The sequence below is a fragment of the Saccopteryx leptura genome, chromosome 6 (genome assembly GCF_036850995.1).
Source record: "Saccopteryx leptura isolate mSacLep1 chromosome 6, mSacLep1_pri_phased_curated, whole genome shotgun sequence".
Lineage (NCBI taxonomy): Eukaryota > Metazoa > Chordata > Mammalia > Chiroptera > Emballonuridae > Saccopteryx > Saccopteryx leptura.
Window position 1 is genome coordinate 144,510,781 of NC_089508.1, and position 24,216 is coordinate 144,534,996.

Below are 24,216 nucleotides of genomic sequence, written 5' to 3' on the forward strand. Positions count from 1 at the left end.
CATACTGGAGTCATTTGGAATCTTTAGAACATACTGATGCTAGGACTCACCTACCTCCAGGAACTCTAATTTAATTGGTATGACCTGGGGACAGGATGTTTAAACTTTCCCAGGTAGTCCTAATGCGCAGCAAAGTTGGGCACCATTGGGTTGTGTCCTTCTCCCAGAATGGAATCCAGGAGGAGAGCAGGCACCTGTGGCAAATAAGCAAGTTTTAGGTGTTTGTGAGCTGTCAGTGGTTCTCAGCCCTGGCTACATATTAAAATCCTCTGGAGCAGGCGTCCCCAAACTACGGCCCAGCGGGCCACATGGGGCCCCCTGAGGCCATTTATCCAGCCCCCACCGCACTTCCGGAAGGGGCACCTCTTTCATTGGTGGTCAGTGAGAGGAGCACTGTATGTGGTGGCCCTCCAACGGTCTGAGGGACAGTGAACTGGCCCCCTGTGTAAAAAGTTTGGTGACCCCTGCGTAGCGTCTTAAGCATACTGACACCTGGGTCCCAGCAATTCTGATTGAATTGACCTGGGTTGGGTCCGAGCACCAATAGTTGGAAACTCTCCCCAGATTAGTTTTAAAGATTTTACTGATTGATTTTACTGAGAAAAGAGGCTGGTGGGGGAATGAGAAGTGGTTGCTTCACTCTAGCTGTTTACTGGTTGCTTGTTGTATGTGCCTTGACCAGACAAGCACAGGGTTTCAAACTAGTGACCTCAGCATTTCAGGTCAATGCTCTATCCACTGCACCACCACAGGCCAGGCTCCCTAGAGATTTTGAAAAGCGAAGCCATGAAGCATGCAGGCAGGAGTTCTGAATCCAGGACATCAGGATTTAGGATGTCATGTTATCAAGTGTGACTGTGTGGGGCAGCTGTGTTAGGCTTGCTCTCTGGGTTACTGGCTGCAAGCACTTTGCCTGATTAGCACATGAGCACATGGCAGCACCACATGTGTATGGCCTACATAAGGCTATAGGTGCTTGCACTCAGAAAGATTAGGGATTGTGGACGGCACATTGCCTGCCCGCCACTGTGAGGGAACATGCTTTCTGTTTGTGTGCTCATCCACCATTGTGAGACTTTATTAAACAGTAATGGCCCAACGCTTTCCGGTTCTGCAGTTTCTCTACCATCTGCCTGAATCCAGTATGGACCTGCCTGGCCTCGGCCACAGTGTTGCAGGCTGGGTAATTGACCGAAGCCACATGCTCTGAGGAAAAGGCGACAAGAATGCACCACTTACAAAAGTGCTCAGGTTCCGGTGGTCCATCCAGAAAGAAGTTCTTCGGGTACCATTCTGAACTCTCCTACAGGTCCTCATAAAGGTTGGTATAAATTTATTAGTCCATAATGGGAGCCTGTCTGATTTTTGTTTTCAATAATGAATACATATTAATTGTAGATTTTAATTGTTTTCCTAAATAATAAGATGAACTTAAACTTGGTTAAAATAAAAATATGCAAAGAAATTATATTTGTTTTATATTATTTTCCACAAATGATAGTATTTTGTGATTTCAAAATAAAAATATTTGTAAAAATTGTATATATATTCTTCTTTTTTTTAAGAAGTTGGGCACTATAAGTATTTGTATCCCTAAAGGGTGAAAACCATTAGCCTGGCCAGATAGTGGCACAGGGGATAGAGTATCGTACAGGGACACTGAGGACCCAGGTTTAAAACCCTGAGGTTGCTGGCTTGAGCCTAAGATTGCTGGGTTGAAGCCCAAGCTTGGCTGGAGTTTCCTGGTCAAGGCACATATGAGAAAGCAATCAATGAATAATAACTGAGGTGCTGCAATGAAGAATTGAGCTTCTCATCACTGTCTGTCTGTCCCTATCTGTCCCTCTCTCTGTCTCTCTCAAAAAGGGTGAGGACCAATATACAAATTTTCAAATCATTGACAATTGATGCAGTTATTGAGTTTATCAGTGACTGATTTAACCTTTTTTTTTAAACCTAGCAGTATTGAATTTAATTTCCTGACAAAAGAATGCAATTTCAACTGACCTTTCTTTTGTACTTTGGTGAATATTAGTTCTCAAAAATCAATTTTCTGCTTGTATTAAATTATTCTAAAATATTTAGTAGAAATAGCTTTAAACATATTCACCTCTTTTTTTCCATACTGCTATGTATTTTCATGGCTCTTCTATTGTATAATTGTGTCAAGCAACTAAAAAATGTCACTAAAATATGTTTACATAATATCCACACACAGCTATTTCTGTCATTCTTTAATAGAATATTATCCTCAGCCGATAAGTAAGATACTAAAGGAAACAAAATACTTTCAGACTCATAATTTACAAATATAATGCATTTCAATTTTTAAAAATAGCTCTGCTTTGAATGTAGCATTTGTCCCAGTATGTGGTCTCATGAAGAATTTATAGGCAAAATTCCTTCTTCTAAGTAAGCAGCAGCTGAGCTGAAAGGCCAAATTCTCCATGCCTCTGCTGTTTGTAATATGCTGAAATAATTGACATTAGTCATAGAAAAGATGTTTCCAACAATTACTCTCTTTGATCCTGACTTTTATATGTCTATAACAGACCTGCTTTTGGTTACCAAGCACTAAGTGAATTTCTTAGAATCCTCTCTTCAAAGATTCATGCTGAATTTCTTCATGGCCACAAACTTTAAGAATCTCATCTTTTAATTTTGTAATTTGTAAAACCTGAGGCAATTTCCAGTTAGATTTACTGGTAATGGAGGAAGAACAGCTCTAGATGGGAAGTGCTCATTTGATTTCTGTTGAAAATTCCCTGCTCAGAGAGGCGCTGTCACAGCCAGTGGGAACAAAGATGCACTCCAGGACCCACAGCTTAGATAGATCTGGCCTCAGGTAGTCGGAGAAGAGTTGTTTCATCTACATTTGGCTTAGATGTTCTCTCTCGGGAGTAAACAAACACTCAAAATTAGAAGGAACCCAGCTAAGGATGACTGGCCTTCTTCCAGCCTCCACAGAGGATAACTTGCACCTTGCTCAGAGGGTCCTCTGGAGACCCCTCTCTCCCAAGGAAAGGGCTTCAGAACTGTATTAGCTAGGGCAGGAAAGGGCTTGCAGCAGTTCAGCCTGGATTTCTGAACCAGAGGTCCCTGATCTAACCCAAAGCTCTATGGTTGCCTGTGGTCAAACTATAAACCAGGTTAACCTGTGTCATCAGCTTGGGCATTTTCCGTTTTTTTCAACCATAGGCATTTATTTATACATACGCTAGAGCCTACTGAAGCACTTTGCCTTGTGTTCTAATGTAGGAAAATAAAGAGAAAGAATCATTTGCCCCAGGTTGGGGAACTGAATACTAAGTGCAGACCCTCTCTACTATACATTCTTTGTAGTTTTCCTTACCCATAATAAATGCGTGTGAGAACACAAATGCATGTTTACAGCCTCTAAAACTGAAGTGCGCTCCAAAGTATATGAAAACCTCCCACATTTCAGAAAATCATAACCATATTCAAAATTACTGAGAGATTATACAACAATGGTTATTTCTACAAAATGATCCTTTGGTTCACAGAACTTTTGCTGTGCATTTTCTTTAAATGACTAGATCTCCTACATTCATTCTTTTTTTATTTAATTAATTGTGTTTACATAGATTCTAGTCCTACATTCATTCTTAATGAGATTCTGTCTCTGTGCTGTATGCAATTTTTGAGGAATAAGTTGATGTTCTAAAGACATAAACATCTTTATTCTTCAACTTTAAGAATTAGTTCCGACCTGTTGCTCATGTAATAATCCGCAGCTGAAGCCAGCAGCCCGGGTAGCAGGTTGTCCAGCTTTCCTTTGGGCATGAAGCCTTCACTACTGATGTTTCCAGTCACTATTTACCAAGTATTTTAGACCAAAAGTTCATATTTGCACTTAGAATATTACACAAATAATAGTTAACTAAGTCCTGGAATACTTTTATTTCTGAAAAGTGCACATCTGATTAAAACAAGTTTGGCCAAGTTAGGTTATAAAAGCAAGTTAAATCTCTAAGGCAGCAATTCCAATAAAGGAATTCAGGATGGAACTTGTCTAAAAGAATAAATCCCTGGGAGGGAAGTCTTAGTTAATCCACACATCGCATTAGCAGAGGTTTATACATGACCTTGTTACAAAAACTCTGTCTACTAGAGTCCAAAATTCTAATTAGTTATTTGTCTTAGATGCCAATTCTAGGAAATAAAAGATTTGTGTTTGGATTGTTGGGTAAATAAAAGGAAAATTCATGCTAACCAATCTATGATTTATTTTACAGTGAAATGGAAAGTATATGATGGAACTAAGTTTCTTCATATAACTATCTCAAAGACAGAACGCAATGCCATGCCTTTGTTTTAGAATAATCTCTTCAGTGAGATTGAAGATAGAAAACTCCCTGCTCAAAATGATATTTGGTACCTGTGGGAAGTAAACATTATGTAATCTATTCTTAGCTGTAGAACTATGATCTACCTATGGTTATAATCTGATAATAATCACAAAATAACCAGATTAAAAGAACAGTTCATTTGGGAAATGTATGCATAAGAGAAAGAACATTATTTTTCAAAAGCCTCTATTTTTGGAGAGTAAGTTGAAAGAAAGAAATCCATTAGATACAAAAAAAGTGCATAAAAATTATTTTTACGCTTGAGAAAACTGAAAAGAAACCAAGCTTAGTTTGTATTATAGTAATTATTCTTCATTTTAGGCCAATCCTGTCACCCCTGCCTGTTGAAATCAGGTCTTGGCATAAATATCTCAAGGGAAAGTATAGACTGGCCTGTGGTGGTGCAGTGGGTAGAACATCCACCCGGAACACTGAGGTCCAAAACCCTAGGCTTGCCTGGTCCAGGCACATACAACACGCAGTCAGTGAACAACTAAAGTAAAGCAACTCTGAGTTGATACTTCTTGAGCCACCCTCTCTCCTCTCTCTGTAAAATCAATAAATAAAATCTTTTTTAAAAAAATGTCTCAAGGAAAAGTGTGTAAAGGCAGCCAGAACAGATCATGTGTGTCTTATTTTAGAGTGAGGGTATACTTGGTTCACCAGCCAGAGGCTGATGGGATGATTTTAAGGAAGAGAGGATTGTTTGAATTTTTTACTTTTCATTTTGAGAAAAATTCATGTTCTTATGCAATTGTAAGAAATAATACAGAGATATCCCATATACCTTTCACCTGATTTCCCCTGACGGTAATACCTTGCATGATGGTAGTACAAGATCACAACCAGGAAGTTGACATTGATATAGCCCATTGACCTTATTCGAATTTCACCAAGTTGTACATGCACTTATTTGTGTGTGTGTGTGTGCTGTTAATTCCATGCAATTTTATGCACCTGGCCATCATCACTGTTAAGATACATTACAGTTCCATCACCTCAAGGATCTCCAGGATTACTCCAGCATCTCTACCCCCAGCTCCCTCCCTCCCTGCCTCCCCAAACCCCCAACAATCTGCTCTCCATCTCTCTAATTTTGTCATTCAAGAAATTGAATTATACAGTACATAACTTTTTTGAGATTTGTCTTTTCCACTCCTTTGAGATTTATCCACATTGTTGTATGTTTCAATGATTTACTCCCATGGTATGGGTGTACCACACTTTCCTGAAGGAAATCTGGGTTGTTTCCAGTTTTTGACTGTTATAAATAAAGATGTGATGGACATTTGTATGCAAGTTTTTGTGTGAACATAAATTTTCATTTCTCTGGTGTAGATATCTGAGTTCAATTGCTGGGTTGTATGGTAGCTCATGCTTCGTTTTATAAGAAACTACCATACCTTTCCCCGGAGTGGCTGTGCTATTTTGCATTCCAACCAGCCATGTATGAGTGGTCCAGTTTCCTCATGTCCTCTCTGCATCTGGTGTTACTGCTATTTTTTTTTTTATTTCATTTTAACCATTCTGATAGGTATGTGGTGCTATCTTACTGTGGCTTTGGTTTGCATTTCCCTGATGGCCAATGATGTTGAGTATCTTCTCAGAGCTTATTTGCCATTTGTATATCTTCTTCAGCAAAGTGTCTATTCATGCCACTTGCCATTTTCTGGTTGGGCTGTTTTTTTAATGTTGAATTTTGAGAGCACTTTATATCTTTTAGATGAAGACCTCTGTCAGATATGTGATTTGCAATTTTTTTCTCCCAGTCTGTAGGTTGCCTTTTAACTTCTTCACAAAGTTTCTAATTTTGATGCAGTCCAATTTATCAATTTTTCTTTTTATAGATCATGCTCTTGTTGTCACTTCCAAAAATTCTTTACCTAGCCCTAAGTCCCAAATCTTTCTCCTATGTGCTATAGGAGTTTTATCATTTTATATTTTACATGGAAAACCATGATCCATTTTGTGTTAATATTTTCTAAGTCCTGATTTTAGTGACAGACCATTTTCTGGCTATGGATGGCCAATCGCCCCTGCACTATTTGTTGAAAAGGTTAACCTTCCTCCAGTCAAGTGCCTTTGCACCTCAAAACTCAGCTGGACATATTGGTGTGGATCTCTTTCTGGATTCTCTAGTCTGTTCCGTTGATCTATGGGCCTATCCATTCACTAATACATATTATACTCTTGTTTACTGAGACTATATAGAAAACTTTAATATTATGTAAAATGATTTTCAAAATTGTTTCAGCAATTCTGGGTCCTGTGTCTTTCAATCTATTTTATTTCTGCAAAATTATCATGTCTATAATTTGAATTGCAATCAAGAGGAAACTAGTACCTGGATTATAGCCTTGAGAATCAAACAGAATTCTAAACCTTTAATTAAATTTTAAAAGATACTATACTATCTTGTTCAAATATACTTTTAAAAGAAGACATTGAACTATTTTTATAAATAGCTATCACTAAAATATTACAGTAAACTCACATTGTATCTGATTTAACTTTATATGTGTGTTAACCTGAGATCTTAGCCCCAGTAAGATTCTACTTTGTTTTCTTCCATCATCCCAATAATAAACCAATCTGTTGATATGTTATGGGTTACAGAGTGTAACTTCAATATTATATATAGAGAGATTTAACAGTTATCTTAACTCAGAATTTGATATTTTAAAACAAATTGAACTTTAAAATTAGTTTTAAACTGAGATTTAAAAAGATGATCTCAGAGGCTGCACATGAAAAGTAGAGAATTAAGGTAACAGTAGAGATAGAGTTGCCCTTTAATTATGATCTTACATCTCTGTGACCAAGTCCCTTCAGGACAAATCTGTTGGACAGCATTGTCAAGCCCAGTGTTATCTAGAGCCTGGAACACCATCTCTCACTTTACCCCAAAGGGGTTCTGATTTGTTCCAAGTGCACATCTGAGCCCAACAACCATATTACAAAGGGATGAGATAAAATTACATATTTTAGGAGGAAATGCTCTCCCAAGGATTTGTTAACTTCTCCAATAGATTTTTCACAGGTTGAAACAAGTGTAAGAGCCAGAATTAGAATTCTGCCCTCTCGTGTCTGAGCATTAGCTTTCATTTTATGCCCTAAAAATGATGCATGGAGAATTCCCAGTATAGAGAAGCTGTCTGAGATCAGGTTTCTTATTTTATTTAATATTTATTTATTTATTTATTTATTTATTTATTTATTTATTTATTTAATTTATTTATTTATTTATTTATTTATTTATTTATTGAGAGAGGCAGGAAGAGAGAAAAAGGAACATGGAGCTGCTCCTGTATGTGCCCTGACTGAAGGAAACAAATTGGAAACTTCTGCACTCCAGCAGGACGTTCCAAACAACCAAATTATCCAGCCAGTGCTTAATTTTTCTTATTTATTGATTAAGACAGAGAAAGAAAGGGAGAGAGAAGGAAGGGAGAAGGGAAGCACTCAGTTGCTGTTCCACTTAGTTGTGCATTTATGGGGTGCTTCCCGTGTGTGCCCTGACCAGAGATCGAACCTGCAACCTTGTCGTTTTGGGATGATGCTCTTAACTGAGTGAACTAACCAGCCAGGAATTTCAGATCGGGTTTCTCAGAAGCAGAGCCTGAGACAGGGATTGATGTGCACCTGGTTTAGTGAGGGAGCCTCTGAGGAGTAAGGGTAAGGGAAGTACAGCGGGATGTGGTCCCAGCGGGAATCAGGCTGAAGCCTCCTACCAAAGAGAGGGTCTGAGCATAATCTGCACAGTGAAGTTGGTCCTAGCCTGCAGCAATGATCTACATATTTATCATTGGCTATAGGCTGCCCAAGGTGGAGACATGAGGGCAGATGGTATAACCCTCCAGGTTAAGAGACTTCTCAAATTGAGGGCACTGACAACACCCAGGACAAGGATCTTAATGACCAACAGAACTGGTATTAAAAATAAGTGGACTGTTAACTTTCTGACTTAACCAGTTGCTTCTTTAAGCTTTCTGATACCCTTGAACTGCCTTCTATGTAGCTGTTTCTGCTGTATTCAAGGATTGCTCAGTTATGCAAAAGCTGAAGATGAATGCAACAGTGGGACCTGCCATCCCGCCGCTGGCAACGTCCTGGTGGGACGCAGCGTGCATGCAGCACACGGCTTCTTCCACCTGTGGGCTGAACAGAGCCCACAAGTACTGCATCCTCGGCTACCTCGAGGTGGGTTGGTTCTTTGTTCACTCGTGGGCACATTATTTAATCAATGATGTAGATCAGGAGTAGTCAACCGTTTTATACCTACCGCCCACATTTGTATCTCTGTTAGTAGTAAAATTTTCTAACCGCCCACCGGTTCCACAGTAATGGTGATTTATAAAGTAGGAAAGTAACTTTATTTTATAAAATTTATAAAGCAGAGTTACAGCAAGTTAAAGCATATAATAATAATTACTTACCAAGTACTTTATGTCAGATTTTCGCTAAGTTTGGCAGAATAAATGTTTATAAAAAACTTACTATAGTTAAATCTATCTTTTTTTGTGTGTGTGTATTTTTCTGAAGTTGGAAACAGGAAGGCAGTCAGGCAGACTCCCGCATGCGCCCGACCAGGATCCACCCGGCACGCCCACCAGGAGGCGATGCTCTGCCCATCTGGGGTGTTGCTCTGTTGCAACCAGAGCCATTCTAGCGCCTGAGCCATAGGCCACAGAGCCATCCTCAGTGCCCAGGCCAACTTTGCTCCAATGGAGCCTTGGCTGTGGGAGGGGAAGAGAGAGACAGAAAGGAAGGAGAGGGGGAGGAGTGGAGAAGCAGATGGGCGCTTCTCCTCTGTGCCCTGGCCGGGAATCGAACCCAGGACTCCTGCACGCCAGGCCAACGCTCTACCACTGAGCCAACTAGCCAGGGCCTAAATCTATCTTTTTATTTATACTTTGGTTGCTCTGCTACTGCCCACAATGAAAGCTGGAACTCCCACTAGTGGGTGGTAGGGACCAGATTTACTACCACTGAAGTAGATTCTTCCAAGTACATCTGGGGCTGTTCAGACAACAGTAAAGAAGGAGATAACACTCCTTTGGAACTTCAGAGACACAGGTGATACAGTTCAAATTCCAGGAAACCTTGAGAGATCAGAAAATAGGGAAGATCTGCTTCATCTATTTCTGTGGCCTTTAGAATTAGAAAAGTCTTTCCAGTTCAGTTATTGAAGGAAATTACTATAAAATGTGGCTGCCTTAGTGACTCCCATAGAGCAGTGGCCCCCAACCCCTGGGCCGTGGAATGGTACTGGTCTGTGGACCATTTGGTACCGGTCTGCAGAGAAAGAATAAATAACTTACATTATTTCCATTTTATTTATATTTAAGTCTGAACGATGTTTTATTTTTTTAAAATGACCAAATTCCCTCTGTTACATCTGTCTAAGACTCACTCTTGGCACTTGTCTCAGTCACGTGATACATTTATCCGTCCCTAAAGACCGGTCCGTGAAAGTATTTTCTGACATTAAACCGGTCCATGGCCCAAAAAAGGTTGGGGACCACTGCCATAGAGTAAACACACTTGACTTAGCAGTGAAGATTAAGGGTCCCTCAGGGCCTCAAAGCCATCATACCAAATGTGAGTACTCACTGTCCCAGAAGGGTGTAGAACTTGGAATTCACAATGCCATTTGGAAATGGTCTTACCTAAAACCCATAAAATCCCAACATATTTTGGGGCCTTTTCCCCTTAAAGGCCAGTTTATTAAAAGGACAAGTTGCTTCGCAGTTCTTTCTTCCCGTGCACTGGGAGCGGACGAGCACCCAAGGCCGTCTGTGCACATACCTGCCGAAAAGTCTGAGGCAGTCACATCAACCCTTTAATGAAAGGATGTTCAGGAAGGAAGCTGGACACAGGCCTAATGTTAGTGGCCCAGGCCTTTCCATGTATTGTTCATTGGGGCAACTCTGTAGGTCTCTGGGAAATGCTTTGTGTTCTAATTGGTTTCTAGCAAAAAAGGATAATTATAAATAGTGGAGACACTACCTGAGTGCTTAGCATTGCTCTAAGCTGGGGAAGTACTTATGTAAGAAAGCAAATTCTCTTCATGTGCACGGAAATGACACTGTAGTTTTGCTCAACTCTAGTTCAGGTGGGACGGATGCCCCTGCAAGTAACTTTAGAGTCTGGGTCCTGTGGGAAAAGAGTGGTTCTCAGCTCTAATATTAGAAACTTTCCAACCATGGCAACACCCTGGGTGTTCTTCAATCACAACATTCACTTACAGTTCTCATAGCCAACTTATGATATACTCAGGCAATAACTAAAAATTCATGTTCCTATATCTAAATTTCACACCACCAAAAACAGAAGTAAGCTTCAGAAGGTTTTTGTTTGTTTGTTTGTTTGTTTTTTGTTGTTGTTGTTGTTTGTCTAGAGAATTCCAGAAGTCTTCAAAACTTAGAGCTGGAAAGCAATCTCAAGGTATCTTCCAGCTGACAAAGTATCACGGTGGGCCTACAAGTGCGAGGCCACACAGACTCGCATGGGGTCCCAGTCAGCTTCCCCACAGGCCACGCGGACCTCGCCCAGGACACAGGGTGGCTTCCACACAGTCCACAGGCCTCATGGGGATGCAGGACGGCTTCCCCACAGGATTCCTGGCAGCTTTCCCATTGATTATGTAACAAAGTGCTACTGAGCAAAGCTATTTTTTCAGAAACTTCAAGTCAGCATTGAGCCACAGGATTTACAAACTGGGACTCCCACTTGGTCACTACACTAAACATCCTGTGTAGCCAGTCCCAGCAAGACTGTGCTTCTGAAATGTTTACAGAAAGAATAGACCACAAGCTCTGAGTGTAAACATTTTCCCCAATGGTTGTAATAGTATTTTTGGAAATACTTTGAAGTCTGGACATCTTCAGTGGAATTACAGGGCTTCTGTTGCTCTATTAGTACAGGTCTGAGTCAAGGCACCCCACCTGCAGACTTGGTCTAGCTTCCATTGTTCTTAAATTTCCAAAGTGCATTTTGGTTTTTTTAACTAGGAGTCTTATGGTGGCTGATGATTCTAAAAAGATTATATGGATCTCTTGAAAGGCTGATATATTTTGATAGACTCTAGCTGAAATAATCACTAAGTTCATCATACATGCATTTTATTGAGCATCTATGATGTTCCAGACACTATTCTAGGTAAGGAGAATACAACCATAAACAAAACAAAGTCCTTGCCCTCATTTAAAGTCAAAAGATGGCAACAGACAGTAATCCAACAACTTTATAATGTAGTATCAAGTAGTGATTAGGGCTTAGAAAATGCCATCAGGCAGGTTAAGGGATAGAGGCTGGCAGAGGCCATAAGAATGGGAGGTGGTGGTGTTTTAGATGGAAGCCAAAGAAAATCTCTCTGAGATGATGGCATCTAAGCAGAGACCTGAAAGAAGGGAAGGAACAAGAGAGAAACAATTGGGGAGGGGTCGGGGTGCTGAGAACAGCTGTGCCATGATGATAAGGCAGGGGAGTTCTCGGTAAACTCAAGGAAAAGCAAGGTGTGGGTTTAGCAGGGCTGAGTGAGTCAGGACAGACAGGCAAGTGTAGGCCCTTGCAAGCCATGGTTGGGACGTAACTTCATAGCCCTACAACCCTCTTTCACTGAGCACCTGCTAGCGCGTTCACTGCTGCAGGCAACTGCACACAGGGGCCTGTGATAAACAGCTCCTGCTTCCTGCAAGGATTGCAGAAGCACTCCTCCAGAGTCCCACATATTAGCCAGGAACAGATAACTATGCAGGCCATTGGCAGTCTTTTGGAAATATTTGGGGATTTCCTTAGGAGTTTTCGGTAAGTACCTCTACAAGCAGACACATTAAGCAAACTCCAAGGCCATTCGTGACTGTTACTGCCTTTGAAAATCCATCTCAAGCAAAACCAGTTCCAATTCACTGATAAGATCTCCTAGTTTATGAGACAAGAGGGTGGGGCTCTCTGTTGAGAGTTTATTAAAATATTTTCCAAAATCAATCCATGTGATATAAAGGTTTTGACATTGGAAGCTTTTCTGCCGAAACTATGTCTGAGAGAAAGGATGATGGTTTCAGATAACCTCATGGTTGCTTGTTTCATTAGTTTCATGCCAAATATTATTTTGACTGAAGGAAATAAGTCACTCAAATAATTATTTCTCTATAGTTTAAAATAATCTCCAGATTATCTGCCTCTTGTATGAGAAAAAAATTAGTTCCACATATGTTTGCTTTTTGCTCCAAATATATAAATGGATAAAAATTCTGTCATATTTTAATTTCATTTGTTATTGTATTTAAGCACCTATTGATAGAAAAATTAATGTCTTGTTATTTCCTCTGCTATTTATTTTTAGCCAGATTGAATGACAAATATAGTAGTACAGCTTGTTTTTAAATTCAGATCAACAATAAGCAATTACAATTTTTATTTTAAATTTGAATGATGGCATTTTCGAGGAAGAACAAAAACACTTCATCTGACTTCAGATTTCCCCATGATCCACACTGCCACCCCGTTGAGAATGTGATAGCAACTTTGGAAGCAGATCGAGAAAAGAAATGACGGCAATCTGAAAATGGTGTTATTAAATTTCTTTCCAATTTTTTATTTCTTCATATTTTTAATAAGGCACATTTATGAATGACTTCAATAATGTCAGAGCAAGGAGTTATAATGGAATGGAACAGTGCCCACCAGAATGTGGAACCCTGTATAACAACCAATTTTCTCTTCATTTAAGGAAAGATTATTTTTTTGTAGAGAAATATAAGTGTACTTTAAGCACATAACTCAGAATGTTTCACTCTTTCCATGCAGGGGAAGAAAATGTCTCTGTATTCTTTTGTTCATTATAAAAAATAATGAAGTTTGTGAGGTATTGGTGAAGGAAGCCTAATATAGAGAGAGCACACTGGTAAGCGAAATTAGTAACACCAGGGAAGTTTGAGAGTTCACACCAGGTGCTTTTTCCTTCATTAATGCATGAAGGAAGAAAGGAAAAGGACATTCCATTTCTTGCTACAAGCTAAAGATTTTAATATAAAAATTGACTTGAAAGAATAGTCGGCCACTGACTAAAGTGCTTTCCTTTCTGGATTTATGTCCTTCTCTGGTCATGCACACCTGCAGTATTGAACCTCACACTGGCCCTGACACTCTAAGTATACACCTGAGCAGGGTTTCCTCATGTCCACCCAGCTTTGGACTTTATGTGCTTAAATTGCTGTAGACTGACTCACTGGTGACAGCCCCTCCTCAAAACTGCACTGGAACCCTTAACCCCCACAGAGTGATTCCATTTGCCACATCTCTCTGTGCTGCCCCTGGGGCCCTAACCTCTCTGTTCTCTTTAGAGGCCTATCCATATTGCCTTGAGGGGCCGAGACCATTGGAGGGGAACATGAAAATCATCATATAGGAGTGTCTGGGGCAAGTCTAGTGTGCAGCTCTTTCTCTTTCACCCATTGGGCAAGTACATGATTGGCATCTACTGAATGCCAGCTCATTTTGGATCCTCATTATTAACTCTAGTTGGGCTCTCCCTAATGAATGTGAGGTGGTTTTACCACAGACACCTGTCCTCTCAGGTAAATGACACCATTTTTGCTTTACAGCTGTTTTCCCACTTGTCCAGCATTGTTCCACACCTCCTCATAGAGGGAATGGCCCACTGTCAAGCTGATTGCATAGAACCAGGGTTCCCAATCATGAATTTTGGAGAGGGAAAAGGAGATCTCCTCTCTAGAAAGAGATAGAGCCTATAACAGAGGCTGGCACATGGCTGCTCTCTCAGCAGCATGTCTGCCCCCAGCCATTCGTCCTAGAAGGGAAGCTGCACCCAGCTCACTGCAGTCCAGCCCGTTCCAGAGAGTGGTCCTGTCCAATGTCTCAGCCCCTAGCCACAGGTGGCTACTGAGCACTTAAAACATGGTTAATTCAAATGGAGATGTGCTGTAAGTATAAATACATCCCAGATTTCTAACACTTAGTTTGGGGGGAAAATGCTAACTTTTAAAATATTGATTACATGTTGAAATAAGAATATTTCTGATTTATTGGGTTAAATATATTTAAAAAATTTTTACTTGCTTAACTGTGGCAGCCAGAACATTTTGAATGACACATGTCACTCGTGTTTCTATTGGACAGTGTACTTGAGAGAGTCATGGCTCCTTCGTGTACAGACTGGGCAGTCCTCCACATCTGTGCTGGAGCTGGTGGCAGCTAATGGCCTCAATGCCGAGTCCTGGCCAGGTCACCTCCACCTTCTCCTCAGCCACAGAGGAGCTACAGACCCTCACTCCAAAGGAAAGTTCTAAGCTGTGTTTAATGCTAAGTAACAATAAAACTAGTTCAAATGATTGTTCGCAGCTGTTGGAAGACACAGGCTTCTCGATTTTACTGTGCTCTGGCTTGCTAGCTCACACTGTGTGCATTCAAGATTTGAGTTCAAGGCGGCGAGGTCTCTTGTTCCACCTTTGAAAAGAGCCTGGAAAGTCCTTTAGTGGAATGGAGTGCTGCCACACTGTGGCCACGTGCATGGCCACCAAACACGGATGTGGACACAGCCTGGGTAAATCCTGCACTGCTCTCCTTTAGACCTTCCCTTAGTCGTGGAATGGCATGGGAAACCAGTCCAACAGACTAGGAAGGAGTGCTGGTCACCAGCCATGTGATCTCAGAGGGGTTTATTACAGAAAAGGCACAGTTAGGAGTTAGCATGGTAAACAGGGTCTCTCAAAATCACTGACTTTGTTCTTTCTGTATTTTCCTTTAGGTCTTGATCATGTCAGCATCAGATTGGTCCTGGAGGCATCATTTCAGTTCAGCCATCTTGTTCTGACCTTTAAGGTACAGATGTGGCAGTCTGCCACCCCTTCTACCTGCTTAGCTAATGCCGGGCTTACCCGAAATTCTGTTTCTGTGATCCCTTGCAGAGAACAGGAAGCTGTGTACAGCTGGTCTCCAGCTTTGTCATCTGGGTTTTTGTTCTTGCATGGAAGCAAAATATCTCTGCTCATTAATAATTAATACTTACAGGGTCAAAAAAGAAATTAAAAGATATAGTAAAAAGGGAAACACCAAGCCTGGGGGATAGAGACCACAGGTCAAGAAAGTTAACTTTCAGAAGAAAATGGACTAGAAGTTATTCAGGAACTGGAAATTATTTAGGGAAATGTGGAAAGATTGTAATCAAAAGAGGAAGGGAAATTAAAGGGTCCTTGCTAAGGTTAGTGAGATGCCAGTAAAAATCCTATGCTATTATCATTCTATAATCATTTATAAAAATTCTAATTTTGATGTCAGGCCTGGTGCTAAGTTGTGGTAGTAAAAAAAATGAATATAAAATAAAAAGTTATAAAAATGAAAAATGAAACCACTAGTCTTTGCCTCAAAGAGTTCAAGTCTAGTAATGGATACCAGCACATACATAAATTTAAAATTATAGTATAAGGTGATAGGTACATAGATGTATGGTTAGAATGCTAGGGCTAAGTCTGCTCTGGGAAATCCAGAAAGGCCTCATGGTCAATTTTCAAGGATCTATAAGAGTTGGCCAGAGGAAAATCATTCTAAATGGCCAAAAAAAAAAAGCAGCCCTAGCAAACAGCCCCAACAAGTTGGCTCAGTGGTAGAGCATTGGCCCTGCATGTGGAAGTCCCAGCTTTGATTCCCAGTCAGGGCACACAGGAGAAGTGTTCATCTGCTTCTTTACCCCTCCCTCTTCTCTCTCTCTCTCTCTCTCTCTCTCTCTCTGTTCTTCTCCTGCAGCCATGGCTTGAATGGTTCGAGCAAGTTGGCCCCGGGTGCTGAGGATGGCTCCATGGCTTTGCCTCAGGGGCTGAAATAGCTTGGTTGCTGAATGATGGAGCAGTTGCTCCAGATGGGCAGAGCATTGCCCTGTAGGGGGCTTACCAGGTGGATCCCAGTTAGGGCATATGCAGAAGTCTGTCTCTTAGCCTCCTGCCTCTCACTTCATTAAAAAAAAAAAATCCACAAGCATATTGCTATAAAACTTCCATTACATTAGCTTTTTAAAAATTAATGTGTGATCTTTTTCAATCAATAAATCATGTGGCCATTAACATTTAAAAAATGAAATTAGATTCTAGAGCAAAATATGTGTTCATAAATACCTGGCCACTTCTGGAAAGAGATTTTGGTATGGTCATTGTAAAGAGATTTTAAAGGCTACAAATAAGGTTTGAGAACATAGCATTAGAAAATAGACACATTCAATCTGAAATCGGTAATAAAATCTTTCTTTGTGAAGCATTACAGGTTTAATTCACTTTTTCCATAGACTTTTCGGCCTGCTGCAATGTTAGTTGAACTTTCCACAGACTATGGACGCACCTGGAAAGTGTCTAAATATTTTGCAGAAGACTGTGCTACTACTTCCTTTCCCAACATTATATCTGGCCAGGCCCACGGTGTGGGAGACCTCTAAATATTCAGACATAGAACCATCAATTGGCAGCAAGGTAGCATTTCCTTTCTTGGATTTCTCTGATGTAAAATAAACCCTTTTTGTTAATGTGGTTAATTTAGATGAAAACAATTTAGGTAGTGTTTGCTGGACTATAACTTAAGCTGTTGGTTTTTAAGAATGATAGAGTTTAAATTGAAATGAATCCAGAATTCATCTCAAATTCAGATCAATAATATAACACTCACAAAAATTAAGGAATATTTGCCCTGGCTGGTTGGCTCAGTGGTAGAGCGTCAGCCTGGTGTGCAGGAGTCCCAGGTTCAATTCCTGGCCAGGGCACACAGGAGAAGCACCCATCTGCTTCTCCACCCTTCCCCCTCTCCTTCCTCTCTGTCTCTCTCTTCCTTTCTCCCGCAGCCAAGGCTTCATTGGAGCAAAGTTGGCCTGGGTGCTGAGGATGGCTCCATGGCCTCTGCCTCAGGCGCTAGAATGGCTCTGGTTGCAACAGAGCGATCCCCCAGATGGGCAGAGCATCGCCCCCTGGTGGGCATGCTGGGTGGATCCCAGTTGGGTGCATGCGGGAGTCTGTCTGACCGCCTCCCCGTTTCCAACTTCAGAAAAATACAAAAAAAATTAAGGAATATTCAAAATGAATATGAAGCTATAAACTATCCCCTAATTTTTGTAAGCAGTATAAATACCTTCTAAAAAATAGTCCCACATAGAGTGCCCAGCTGAAGGTGAGCAGGGGATAAAATCCCGCTGGATAGCAGGGCACAGGGATCCAGAGGGAGGGGCACCTGTTTAACCCTTGCAAGGGCGAATATAAGCTAGTGCAACCCTAGGTCAATTGTCTAATCTCCGTGCTCTACAAACCACCACTCAAGTAGAATCTGCCAGGAACATCCCCCAGAGCACAGCTGGCAGCTGGCAAAGGGTCAGGGTAGGACTGGGGCTGGCAAGTATTATCAGGTATAGTAGAAAGAATTGGTGGCTCTAGAATTCCCTGCCAGATTCAGATTGATGATGACTTGCTGAATTGTGGCAAATAATTCCACCCAACCCAGAGCAGCGTCCTTTCACCGGTGGTATCACAGCTTCTGCCTACAGAACCACAGAACCAAAATGAATGTTTAAAACTTCCATTTTCCTTCTTGGTACTTCTATTCATATGAGAACCCAACGATAGCCTGTGTCCTATGCTAGCTCAACCTTCTTCTAAGATCAGGATCTCTGCTCTAAGAGTCTACTATCTAACAATAAGGTTTTAGGGTAAAATAGTTTAAATTTACCTACATTTGTTTTACAGGTTGTTTTAAAAGTTTTGGATCCCAGCTTTGAAATAGAAAACCTCTACAGTCCCTACATCCAGGGTATGAATTGCTTTATTCAATTCATCAATTTCTTTTCTAATGTCCCAGGTTAGCAGTATTTTTTGTTATTACATGAAGGGGATGCCAGTCAAGTATCACCTTGACCTGATACAACCTAAATGCACTTTGATCCATTATTTTTATTATTTTTCTTTTTTTTTCTAGACCTTGTCACATTAACAAACCTGAGAATAAACTTTACCAAACTCCACACCCTTGGGGATACTTTGCTTGGAAGGAGGGAAAAGGATTTCCTTGATAAATACTACTATGCTCTGTATGAGATGGTGGTTCAGGGCAGCTGTTTTGCAATGGCCATGCGAGCGAGTGTGGCCCCATGCAGCACGTGCTGGGAGACATGTACCGTCCTCCTGGAATGGTAACAGTTCAGAAGAACAGGTGCCTCCCCTGCCTGCCCGTCACTGTCCTGGTGCTTGGTGCAGACCAGACTTTCTATGTGGGGAGCAACAAAGTGCCAGGCTTGTGTTGGGGCAGGATGCTTCAGCTTAACCTGAGAGGCCATCTGGGGGGGGGGGGGGCTTCAGGTCTCTTGGGAAATTCTTGTGAATTCTACTACATATAGGCATTATTGAATGTGTGACTAGAATTTATAACTTACAATTTTAAGAGCCCTTCTTGCTCTTTCTTTTACTTTTGATTGATTTTAATTTATTGTGTTTACATAGATTCAAATGTCCCACCAAATATATCTCCCCTCCACACCCTTGTTCCCCTCGACACCCTCCTTGCCCCCTCCCCCAACGCCTTCCCCCCTTCCCTCCATGATTTGCTTTTCTGCTCTCTATAACGGTGTGTTATGTGTATATAATTTCACCAATTTCTTTCCCTTCTCTGATCCCATCTTCTCATCCCCTTTCCCTCTGACTACTTTCCCTCTGATCCCGCCTCTGTCTCTATTCCCGCCTCTGGTCACTTTGATCCTGCCTCTGTCTCTATTCCATTCCTCAGTTCACATTGTTCATTAGATTCCTCAAATACGTGAGGTCATATGACATTTTTCTTTCTCTGCCTGGCTTATTTCACTTAGCATAATAGTTTCCAGGTCTATCCATGTTGTCACAAAAGGTAAGATTTCCTTCTTTTTCATGGCCGTGTAGTATTCCATAGTGTATATGAACCACTGCTTTTTAATCCACTCATCCACTGACAGACACTCGGGCTGTTTCCAGATCTTGGCTATTGTAAACAATGCTGCCATAAACATTTTTATAATCATAATAAATTCTTTTGAATCAGTGATGTGGTGCTCTTGGGATATATTCTTAAAAGTGGGATAGCTGGGTCAAAAGGCAGTTCCATTTTTAATTTTTTGAGGAATCTCCATACTGTTTTCCACAGTGGCTGCATCAGTCTGCATTCCCACCAGCAGTGCAGGAGGGTTCCCTTTTCTCAACATCCTCGCCAGCACTTACTCTGTGTTGTTTTATTAATGAGCGCCATTCTGACTGGTGTGAGGTGGTATCTCATTGCGGTTTTAATTTGCATTTCTCTAATGATTAGTGATGTCGAATATTTTTTCATTTGTATGTCCTCTTTGGACAAGTGTCTATTCATTTCTTTTGCCCATTTTTTGATTGGATTGTTTACCTTCCTGGTGTTGAGTTTTACCAGTTCTTTATAAACTTTGGTTATCAACCCCTTATCAGACGTATTGTCAAATATGTTCTCCCATTGTGTGGTTTGTCTTTTTATTTTGTTCATATTGTCTTTAGCTGTGCAAAAGCTTTTTAGTTTGATATAGTCCCATTTTTTTTTCCTGTCCTTTATTTCACTTGCCCATGGAGAAAAATTAGCAAATATATTGCTGCAAGAGATGTCGGAGAGCTTAATGCCTAAGTTTTCTTCCGAGATGATTGTGGTTTCATGACTTACATTTAAGTCTTTTATCCATTTTGAGTTTAACTTTGTAAATAGTGTAAGTTGGTGGTCTAGTTTCATTTTTTTGCAAATATCTGTCCAATTTTCCCAACACCATTTGTTAAAGAGACTGTCTTTACTCCATGTATGCTCTTACCCCCTTTGTCAAATATCAGTTGTCCATAGAGCTGTGGGTTTATTTCTGGGTTCTCTGTTCTGTTCCATTGATCTATATGCCTGCTCTTATGCCAGTACCAGGCTGTTTTGAGTACAATGGCCTTGTAGTATAACTTGATATAAGGAAGTGTGATACCACCCACTTTATTCTTCTTTTTCAGGATTGCTGAGGCTACTCGTGTTCTTTTTTCATTCCGTATAAACTTTTGGAATATTTGTTCTATATCTTCAAGTATACCATTGGTATTTTAATAGGAATTGCATTGAATTTATAAATTGCTTTAGGTAATATAGACATTTTAATGATGTTTATTCTTCCTATCCATGAACATGGTATATGCTTCCACTTGTTTGTATCTTCCTTGATTTCCTTTATCAATGTTTTATAATTTTCCGAGTATAAATCTTTAACTTCCTTGGTTAAATTTACTCCTAGGTACTTTATTTTTTGTTGTTGCAGTAGTGAAGGGGATTGTTTTCTTAATTTCTCTTTCAGACAGTTCATTGTTGGTGTATAAAAATGCCTCTGATTTCTGAATATTACTTTTGTCTTGCTACTTTGCTGAATTCATTTATCAGGTCCAGTAGTTTTTTTACTGAGACTTTAGGGTTTTCTATGTACAGTATCATATCATCAGCAAATAATGATAGTTTTACTTCTTCTTTTCCAATTTGGATGCCTTTTATTTCTTTTTCTTGTCTGATTGCTGTGGCTAGGACTTCCAGAACTATGTTAAATAAGAGTGGTGAAAGGGGGCACCCCTGCCTAGTTCCTGATCTTAAGGTGATTGCTTTTAATTTTTGCCCATTTAGTATGATGTTGGCTGTGGGTTTGTCATAGATGGCTTTTATCATGTTTAGGTACGTTTTCTGTATTCTCACTTTGCTGAGAGTTTTGATCATGAATGGGTGCTGGATTTTATCAAATGCTTTTTCTGCATCTATTGATATTATCATGAGGTTTTTCTCCTTCCTTTTGTTTATATGATGAATCACATTGATTGATTTGCAAATATTGTACCAACATTGCCTCCTCAGAATAAATCCCACTTGATCATAATGTATGATGTTTTTTTCATGTATTGCTGGATCCAGTTTGCTAATATTTTGTTGACAATTTTAGCATCTATATTCATCAGGGATATTGGTGTATAGTTTTCTTTCTTTGTAGTGTCTTTGCCTGGTTTTGAAATGAGGATTATGCTCACCTCATAAAAGGATCTTGGAAGTCTTCCCTGCTCTTGAATTTCTTGAGAACGATAGGAGTTAGTTCTTCTTTGAATATTTGGTAGAATTCACCTGTGAAGCCATCTGGTCCAGGACTTTTGTTTGTTGGGAGTTTTTTGATAACTGTTTCTATCTCATTTGTTGTAATTGGTCTGTTTAGGTTTTCCGATTCTTCCAGATTGATTTTTGAAAGGTTATATGTTTCCATTTCACCTAGGTTGTCTAATTTTTTTGTATACAGTTCTTCATAGCATTTTTCTTACAATCCTTTGTATTTCTGTGGTGTCAGTAGTTACTTCTCCACTCTCATTTCTAATTTTATTTTTCTGAGTCCTCTCTATTTTTTTCTTGGTGAGTCTGGTTAAAGGTTCATCAATCTTGTTTACCTTTTTGAAGAAGCAGCTCTGGTTTCATTGATCTTCTGTATTGTTTCTTTAGCCTCTATGTCATTTATTTCCACTCTGATCTTTATTATTTCCTTCTGTCTACTTTCTCTGGGCTTTACTTGCTGTTTTTTTCTAGTTTTTTTTAGGTGCAGGGTTAGGTTCTTTATTTATCTTTTTCTTGCTTCTTAAGGTGTCCCTGTAATGCTATGAACTTCCCTCTCAGGACCGCTATTGCTGTGTCCCATAAATTTTGAGTGGCTGTATGCTCATTTTCATTTGTTTCAAGGAAATTTTTTTATTTCTTCCTTGATCTCATTGTTAATCCATTTGTTATTTAATAATATGCTTTATAGTTTCCAAGTGTTTAATGTTTTTCAGTTGTAGTTGATTTCTAGTTTCATGCCATTGTGATCAGAGAAGATATGTGATATGATTTCCATCTTCTTAAACTTATTGAGACTCATTTTGTGTCCTAACATGTGGTCTATCCTGGAAAATGTACCATGAGCACTTGAAAAGAATGTATGTTCTGCTACTTTCGGGTGAATCTTTCCTTGCTCTCTTTTTGATATTTGTTTTTTAGAGAATGGAGATTTGGTGGGGAGGACCCATAATTTCTCAGACATTCTCTCACAAAAATTTATGGAAGGTCTGTTGTGTTCAGTGCCAACATGTTTAAATAATATCTGATCATTGTAAAGATAGTTACTCCAACTAACAGCCTTACACTATGAGTGCTTTTGTCTTCATAGTGCAATAGACTTAAAGATCAATGTAGTAGAATTGTATTGTCATGCAGAGTCCTGAGGGGTGTCTACTAAGTAATTTAAAACTATTAGTTGTAATCAGACATGGCTTGACACCGAGGCTACTATACCTTCTTACTCAGCTGTCTCCATGTGCTCCTGGAAACAGGACTTCTCCTTGTGAACCCATTTAGGGTATCTTGTGGAAATGCATACATCTTTCTTGTTTCCTTCTGTTTTCTAATTCCTTCCTTTCCTTTATGCTTCTGAACCACCCTGGACACACACACAGACACAGACACCATCCTATCCCATGTTCCGCTGAGGGCTGCAACATGCAGTTCTGAAACTAGTATTCAGAAATACCAGAACAATTTATAGTAAATGTTTACTAAACATCTTGAATGTTTAAATTGTAAAAGCTAATTAAGCAAATAATGACAGATAGTCCTGGTTGGTATCATAACTAACAAATGGGAAACTAATACTCAGAGAGGCCAATGGCCTGGTATTTAATTTTTCATTGAAAGAACTGCAGGGTTCTCACAGATGAGCCCACTTTTAACACTGTTTATCACAAACTGCAGGCTCATGGCCGGTGTGTCTGTCAACACAATACAGATGGCCTGAACTGTGAGTGGTGCAAGGATTTCTTCCAGACGCTCCATGGAGGCTGGCTGCAGCCCCAGGACAGAACCTGCAGAGGTGAGAGGAGAGGGTTCTCAGCACAGACTGAGTGTGCTCTCTGTTCTTTTATTGAAGAATATTTAGTTCACTTGGACTGCAGGAAACAGTGGTGGTGAACTTGTGGCTTCCAGCTCTGATTGTGTGATGTGCTAATGTCTCCCATTACCTCACATGGAAGAAACACCAAGACTCAAATGTTCACACCAAGAATTACCATTAATTTGAAAAATGAAACAAAAGGAGTGGTGATCCCTTTCTAGGAAAGGGACAGAGCCGTGTAATAATAATATCAGTGGGATGGTGCCATCTAGGAATTGGGCGAGTACTAGATTCAGTACAGAGATCCCTACTATATATTTTCCTGAATATCGTACACTGCATGAATGTGACCTTAAAACAGGGGTCGGGAACCTATGGCTCACGATCCAGATGTGGCTCTTTTGATGGCTGCATCTGGCTCGCAGACAAATCTTTAATAAAAAAATAATAACATTAAAAATATAAAACATTCTCATGTATTACAATTCATTCATTTCCTACCGCTCATGTTCATGGTTATGGGTGGTTGGAGCCAATCACAGCTGTCCTGTGGGACAACATCAAATTTTTATTGAATAATACGTAATGTACATGGGTCATTGTATGGCTCTCACAGAATTACATTTTTAAAATACGTGGCGTTCGTGGCTCTCTCAGCCAAAAAGTTTCCCAACCCCTGCCTTAAACTTATAGGTCAAAAAATAGAAAAAATGAGGTCTAGGTTTGACTTTGACAGGCTGTTGTGCTTTTTATAAAATATTTAGGCTAATGAGATGGAGGTTTTTTTGTGATGTATTTGCTGCCTCTAAATTGTGATGAACTTCCAAACAAACTTGTTGTGCAGTTTCTTTTCCCAGACATGGGAAAATAAGATGAGGGAGTAAGGTCACTAGAAGAACTCATGGA

The 24,216-nt window shown here is 40.0% G+C and overlaps 1 protein-coding gene across 1 annotated transcript in view; it reads left to right on the forward strand.

Annotated features, from left to right (window-relative positions):
- Positions 1–1,990: 1,990 nt before the first annotated feature.
- Positions 1,991–24,216, forward strand: part of LAMB4 (laminin subunit beta 4) — a 106,940-nt gene continuing 84,714 nt past the window's right edge. The window contains 12 exon segments of the mRNA XM_066342371.1: positions 1,991–2,024; positions 8,409–8,497; positions 8,499–8,570; positions 12,821–12,840; positions 12,842–12,942; positions 15,142–15,215; positions 16,669–16,808; positions 16,810–16,849; positions 18,107–18,170; positions 18,336–18,473; positions 18,476–18,549; positions 23,172–23,289. Coding sequence (XP_066198468.1) covers positions 1,991–2,024; positions 8,409–8,497; positions 8,499–8,570; positions 12,821–12,840; positions 12,842–12,942; positions 15,142–15,215; positions 16,669–16,808; positions 16,810–16,849; positions 18,107–18,170; positions 18,336–18,473; positions 18,476–18,549; positions 23,172–23,289 — 964 coding nt within the window.